The 7770-nt window shown below is 47.1% G+C and overlaps 1 protein-coding gene across 1 annotated transcript in view; it reads right to left on the bottom strand.

The window, feature by feature from the left end:
- Positions 1–6359: 6359 nt before the first annotated feature.
- The window catches only part of LOC125549492 (rho GTPase-activating protein 2-like), a 1849-nt gene continuing 438 nt past the window's right edge, over positions 6360–7770 (bottom strand). The window contains exons 2-3 of the mRNA XM_048712897.1: positions 7251–7725; positions 6360–6708 (exon numbers count right to left, since the gene is read on the bottom strand). Of these exons, the coding sequence (XP_048568854.1) occupies positions 6589–6708; positions 7251–7725 (595 nt within the window). The 3' untranslated portion in view covers positions 6360–6588. The remainder of the gene's footprint in view (positions 6709–7250; positions 7726–7770) is intronic.

The raw sequence follows: 7770 nt of genomic DNA on the forward strand, positions 1-7770 counted from the left end.
GCTACTCTTGATCTCTTCACCCTCTTGTTTGGAGAAAACTTTATATATTTTGCCTCACTAATAACCCTATGAAAAACAATTGTGTTATATGTTATTTAGATTTTTGAGAAGTTGCTTTTGACTAGATCTTTTGTGCCAAAAGATTGGTTGTTCTTCGTAAATGTTGGTTAGCACAATTTGAATCCAACCTCTCCTCGTCCTTTAGTTATTGCTAAAAGGTTGCAATTACTCTAACCCTTCACATGGTGTGGAGGTAAGGGCGTAAGGCCAATAGATAGATGGTGATATGGGAGGAATGAGAGGTGGACTTCTTCGGCTCTAGCTCCGGGACATTGTGCGACATATGCATGTTGGCCCTATGTGCGGCAGATTTCGATATGCTACTCGGGCGGCGCAGATTCTATGAGCCGCATGTGTGCTAGTGTTAGAGACAATAGAGGAGGTAGATGTTGCGGTGCAATACCCTTTGGAAGTGTAGCATCATGGTGATGGCTTCCCATTGGTGTTGTATAGTTGTAAGTGTGGTTGGCTGTCCCCGTCCCATACAAGAGTCTAGCAAAGTATATGATCTTGTGAGACATGGCCTAGTGGATGTTGGCACAGAGCGGAGTGGAAGCCATGCGACAATGAGTAGGGAGATGTGACGATAGGTAAGATCCTACATGTACCAGGAGAGGATAGGAGACGAAATGCGTCATTTTTATTCCATTGCACATTGTCCCACACAAAAATTTTATTAAACCTTCTTCTTCTTCATCAGTGATGCTCTCCCTTGGCAACCTCTTGTCTTATCGATTCGTCAGATATTCATGTGTCCTTGGTTATAGCTTTTGTTTCGAACTCACGTTAACACTTTTATCCAGCATTAACCTTGCCAAGTTGACATTTGTCGATCTTATCATATCACTTCATCTATTGAAACTCTCTAGATCTCTACCCAACTTGTGACCAGCAGCATGCATCTACTGAACATCCTCTATACTCAAGAGAGGTTCAGTGAGCGATGCTTTTTCATGCACTCTTATGTAAGAGTGACCGTGCAAGTTAGATTTTCATTTTGAAATGCGGGCGACAAAACCATGGGCTCGCATGGATTAAAAAAGCAACAATATACCAACATTACTTCTACATGTTCAATTACTTTATTGTTCCGTTTATCAACAAAATGAAAATACACATTCAAATTTGTATGAGAGAATGGCATATCTTTCTAACTCCGCCTATGTTGTCTCAACATAGCCGGTCCCAAGCCCGGGAAAAGGAGGAGGGTTGTGATAGGCTTGGCGAGCCAACGTAAAAACTCAGTCACTCTTATGGAGATGAAACCCAAAAGATTTTCGTTGGGGCGTAACCCTCTCAGCGATGCGCCACATCGGAACCCAAGTGTGGTGGAAAATGGGCAAGGGCCGGGCCGTCACCCCCCAGGTGGCACGCCGTATCTTGATCCGGATAAGGTGGCAAGTGAGCAAGGATCGGGTCATCGCATCCTTAGTGGCGCGCTACATCGGCACCCGGATGTAGTGGAAAATGAGCAAGGGTCTTCGCATTTGACTCGACGAGTGCGAAGGGTAAGGAAGCTAGCCGAGCCTAGGAGGATTCGCTTAGGTAGCTGGAACGTAGGGTCTTTGCCAGGGAAGCTTCGGGAGCTAGTTGATGGAGCGATGAGGAGAGGTGAAAGCACAAGTGCTCCCTGGGTGGTTTTGGTAATTAATGTCAACATATCTCTTGTTGGACTAACACTTTTACCTAGTATGTTTCAGATAAGTTCAACAATGGAGTGGCATGGACTAGAGGATGTGGAACCCCTTCAAGATGCTAAGGACAAAGGATTGGCTCAAGCTTCAAGATCAAGACTCTACATTTTCTATTTTAGTGATCCAAGATCACATTGAGTCTATAGGAAAAGCCAATACTATCAAGAGGGGATGAGGTGTTGCTTAATGGCTTGCTTGCTCAAAGTGCTTAGTGATATGCTCCAAAACCCTCAACTACCTTCCCACATCCACATATGACCTAAACCAAAAGTCAAACTCGGCCCCACCGATTCTATCTATCCGGCGCCACCGAGTTTCAGATGTCATAGCCACTGCCACAAACCCTAGCAAATCGGTTTCACCGATAGGGATCTCGATCTCACCGAGATGGGATTGTAATCTCTCTGTGTATGTCCATTACCAAGATCAGTCTCACCGAGTTTGAGCAATCGGTACTACCGAGATTACAATGCAAACTCTCTGGTTAGCTTATTACCAAAATCGGTCCCACCGAGTTTGTGTAATCGGTCTCATCGAGTTTGCCTGACCAACTCTCTGGTTAGCTTATTACCAAAATCGGTCCCACCGAGTTTGTGTAATCGGTCACACCGAGATTACGTTATGCCCTAACCCTAACCATATCAGTCCTACCGAGTTGCATCTCAGTCCCACCGAAAATCCTAACGGTTACTAGGTTTGCTGAATCGGTCCGACCGAGTTTAACCATTCGGTCCCACCGAGTTTGGCAAATTGTGTGTAATGGTTAGATTTTGTGTGGAGGCTATATATACCCCTCCACCCACTCTTCATTCATGGAGAGAGCCATCAGAACATACCTACACTTCCAATACACATTTTCTGAGAGAGAACCACCTACACTTGTGTTGAGGTCAAGATATTCCATTCCAACCATATGAATCTTGATCTCTAGCCTTCCCCAAGTTGCTTTCCACTCAAATCTTCTTTCCACCAAATCCAAATCCTGTGAGAGAGAGTTGAGTGTTGGGGAGACTATCATTTGAAGCACAAGAGCAAGGAGTTCATCATCAACACACCATTTGTTACTTCTTGGAGAGTGGTGTCTCCTAGATTGGCTAGGTGTCACTTGGGAGCCTCCGACAAGATTGTGGAGTTGAACCAAGGAGTTTGTAAGGGCAAGGAGATCGCCTACTTCGTGAAGATCTACCACTAGTGAGGCAAGTCCTTCGTGGGTGACGGCCGTGATGGAATAGACAAGGTTGCTTCTTCGTGGACCCTTCGTGGGTGGAGCCCTCCGTGGACTCGCGCAACCGTTACCCTCCGTGGGTTGAAGTCTCCATCAATGTGGATGTACGATGGCACCACCTATCGGAACCATGACAAAAACATACGTGTCTCTAATTGCGTTTGAATACTTCAAACCCTTCTCTTTACATTCTTGCAAGTTGCATGCTTTACTTTCCGCTGCTCATATACTCATTGCATGCTTGCTTGATATGTATTGTGTTTGTTAAACTTGTGCTTAAACTCCACTTAAACTTAAGAATATTAAAAACTATAACTTTTGGCACTTAGTGTATAATCACCCCCCCTCTAGACACCTCTTCTCGATCCTTTCAAGAGGTGTTGATATCCTTTGTGTCCAAGAAACCAAATGGAGAGGACAGAAGGCGAAGGAGGTGGAGGATACCGGCTTCAAGCTGTGGTACACGGGGACGGCTGCAAACAGAAATGGCGTTGGCATCTTGATCAACAAGAGCCTCAAGTATGGAGTGGTAGACGTCAAGAGACATGGGGACCGGATTATCCTGGTCAAGCTGGTAGTTGAGGACTTGGTTTTCAATGTTATCAGCGTGTATGCCCCACAAGTAGGCCACAATGAGAACACCAAGAGGGATTTCTGGGAAGGCCTGGAAGACATGGTTAGGAGTGTACCGATTGGTGAGAAGCTCTTCATAGGAGGAGACCTCAATGGCCACGTGGGTACATCTAACATAGGTTTCGAAGGGGCGCATGGGGGCTTTGACTATGGCATCGGGAATCAAGGAGAAGATATCTTAAGTTTTGCTCTAGCCTACAACATGATTGTAGCTAACACCCTCTTTAGAAAGAGAGAATCACATCTTGTGACTTTTAGTAGTGGCCAACACTCTAGCCAGATTGATTTCATCCTCTTGAGAAGAGAAGATAGGCGTGCGTGCCTAGACTGTAAGGTGATACCTGGAGAGAGTGTTGTACCCCCAGCATAAGCTGGTGGTTGCTGACTTCCGCTTTCATATTCGTGTCCAACGGGATAAGCGTGCCAAAGTCGCTAGAACGAAGTGGTGGAAGCTCAAGGGGGAGGTAGCCCAGGCGTTCAAGGAGAGGGTCATTAAGGAGGGCCCTTGGGAGGAAGGAGGGGATGCAGACAATGTGTGGATGAAGATGGCGACTTGCATTCGTATGGTGGCCTCGGAGGAGTTTGGAGTGTCCAGGGGAAGGAGAAGCGAAGATAAGGATACCTGGTGGTGGAATGATGATGTCCAGAAGGCGATTAAAGAGAAGAAAGATTGCTTTAGACGCCTATACCTGGATAGGAGTGCAGACAACATAGAGAAGTACAAGATGGCGAAGAAGGGTGTAAAGCGAGCTGTTGGTGAAGCAAGGGGTCGGGCATATGAGGACCTCTACCAACGGTTAGGCACGAAGGAAGGCAAAAGGGCCATCTATAAGATGGCCAAGATCCGAGAGAGGAAGACGAGGGATATTGGCCAAGTCAAATGCATCAAGGACGGAGCAGGCCAACTCTTGGTGAAGGACGAGGAGATTAAGCATAGATGGCAGGAGTACTTCAATGAGACCAACATGCGTTTTGTGCGACGAGAATGAGAGTTCTACCATTGAACTGGACGACTCCTTTGATGAGACCAACATGCGTTTTGTGCGGCGAATCCAGGAGTCTGAGGTCAAGGAGGCTTTAAAAAGGATGAAAGGAGGCAAGGCGATGGGCCCTGATTGTATCCCCATTGAGGTGTGGAAAGGTCTCGGGGACATAGCGATAGTATGGCTAACCAAGCTTTTCAACCTCATTTTTCGGGCAAACAAGATGCCAAAAGAATGGAGACGGAGTATATTAGTACCAATCTTCAAGAACAAGGGGGATGTTCAGAGTTGTACTAATTACCATGGAATTAAGCTAATGAGCCATACAATGAAGCTATGGGAGAGAGTCATTGAGCACCGCTTAAGAAGAATGACAAGCGTGACCAAAAATCAGTTTGGTTTCATGCCTGGGAGGTCGACCATGGAAGCCATTTTCTTGGTACGACAACTTATGGAGAGATATAGGGAGCAAAAGAAGGACTTGCATATGGTGTTCATTGACTTGGAGAAGGCCTATGATAAGATACCACGGAATGTCATGTGGTGGGCCTTGGAGAAACACAAAGTCCCAGCAAAGTACATTACCCTCATCAAGCACTTGTACGATAATGTTGTGACAAGTGTTCGAACAAGTGATGTTGACACTGATGACTTCCCGATTAAGATAGGACTGCATCAGGAGTCAGCTTTGAGCCCTTATCTTTTTGCATTGGTGATGGATGAGGTCACAAGGGATATACAAGGAGATATCCCATGGTGTATGCTCTTTTGCGGATGATATGGTGCTAGTTGACGATAGTAGGACGGGGGTAAATAGGAAGTTAGAGTTATGGAGACAAACCTTGAAATCGAAAGGGTTTAGGCTTAGTAGAACTAAAACCGAGTACATGATGTGCGGTTTTAGTACTACTAGGTGTGAGGAAGAGGAGGTTAGCCTTGATGGCCAGGTGGTACCCCAGAAGGACACCTTTCGGTATTTGGGATCAATGCTGCAAGAGGATGGGGTATTGATGAAGATGTGAACCATCGAATCAAAGTCGGATGGATGAAGTGGCGCCAAGCTTCTGGCATTCTCTGTGACAAGAGAGTGCCACAAAAGCTAAAAGGCAAGTTCTACAGGACGGCGGTTCGACCCGCAATGTTGTATGGCGCTGAGTGTTGGCCAACTGAAAGGCAACATGTTCAACAGTTAGGTGTGGTGGAGATGCGTATATTGAGATGGATGTGTGGCCACACGAGGAAGGATCGAGTCCGGAATGATGATATACGAGATAGAGTTGGGGTAGCACTGATTGAAGAGAAACTTGTCCAACATCGTCTGAGATGGTTTAGGCATATTCAGCGCAGGCCTCCAGAAGCTCCAGTGCATAGCGGACGGCTAAAGTGTGCGGAGAATGTCAAGAGAGGGCGGGATAGACCGAATTTGATATGGAAGGAGTCCGTTAAGAGAGACCTGAAGGATTGAAGTATCACCAAAGAGCTAGCTATGGACAGAGGTGCATGGAAGCTTGTTATGCATGTGCCAGAGCCATGAGTTGGTTACGAGATCTTATGGATTTCACCTCTAGCCTATCCAATTTGTTTGGGACTAAAGGCTTTATTGTTGTTGTTGTAGAATGGCATATCTTTCTGTGGAACATCCTTTTTTTTCCTGCCGAGGGCCATGGAACAATCTTATCGTGGTTAGTGGGCGACATCGCTCAATCTCAGCCCTAGCGAAATCGAACGGTCAATATGATCCGAAGACAAACGGGTGCGATGACATATACACAACCCGAAGTAAAACCAAATTAACCATTCAAAGAGCACAAATGTCCAAAGGAGAAATCAGACATGATTAACAAACGCACACACACATCTAGCTGATTTGCTGGGTCCTAGCTAGGCTCGGGTACATACAAGTAAGCTTAGTCGATGGACACCCAACTGAACGAAATTAACTAAGCACGGGACTAATCGAATTAACCAAAGCGTCAATCAAGGCATCAATTAACTATTTAGGTTGCTTCTTCGTCTGGTCTTGCTGCCTTTGTCGGAGCGCCCGCTCGATGAGCAGGTTCAGGAAGTTCATCACCTGCACCGCGTACTTGAGCGCCGTCAGAGGATCCACCTCCTGCAACACGCGCACCCGGATCAAATAAGTTACATCGATCACGTCAGTCAGAGGAAACTCCAGCTTTAAATTCGTCAGAACTATGAAATTTGGCTGAAAATCCAAGCATCCAGCCTATGAAATTTTTGACAAAAGCTTTGGAGTACAGCAGGCATGTCTGAACTTGACAAAAGTTTTGAAGTCTGACAAATACTGAAACGTCTGCAATGTTCAACATCTTTTGGTGGATTTGATTGGAAACGAGATGCTTGTTTTCCAGTAGAGATTACACTCGAATTTAAATGGAATTAATACAATATAAGTTTGAAGAAATTCGGTTCCCGATTGACTCACATTTGAATGCAAGATATCTGTGTACAGTAACCAAGTAAAATGACTGAATTTTCCCATATTTTTTTGGTGAGATTCATCATTGGGAAATAAGAATATTGCTTGGGCGTTCAAATGTAAAGGCTGTAAATGATCGTAAAGTAGAATGATCAAAAGTAGATCCTCAAAAGAAGATGATCAAAATTTAGCTCGTACTCTGCATTACTAATTACCTCCGTCATGTTGGGCGCGAAGACCATGGCGACGTTGCGCGTGCCCATCCGGTTCCGCGCCTCCTCGCTCGCCACGTCCGCCATGAGCTGCACCGCCCAGTCGAGCAGCGCCGCCTTGGCCGCCGGCAGCTTACCGATCAACCTGGCCGCCGCGTCCTCCGTGGCGCAGCGCGCCACCTCCTCCTCCGGCAGCGCGTCCAGCAGGCCGCCCGGCAGCTCCCTGAACCAGGCCTTGATGAGCCCCGCGAGGCAGTGCACGTCGGCGTCCTCCGGCACGGAGGCGGCGAGGTCGAGCTGGTCCCGGACGCGCTGCTCCTGCGCGCCGTCGGCGGCCACGCGGAAGATGCCCTCCGTCTTGAGCCCGCCCTGCTCGTACAGGCGGCGCTGCAGGAGGAGCAGGATGGTGGGCACGCTGTTCCCCCGCGCGTCGTGCGCGCACTGCATCGACTCCGTCGACACGCCGAACGCCGTCTTGCTGCACGCACGCCGGAGACGGAGACGATCATCGATGATTGAATGC

This window comes from Triticum urartu, chromosome 3 (genome assembly GCF_003073215.2).
Source record: "Triticum urartu cultivar G1812 chromosome 3, Tu2.1, whole genome shotgun sequence".
Classification (NCBI taxonomy): domain Eukaryota; kingdom Viridiplantae; phylum Streptophyta; class Magnoliopsida; order Poales; family Poaceae; genus Triticum; species Triticum urartu.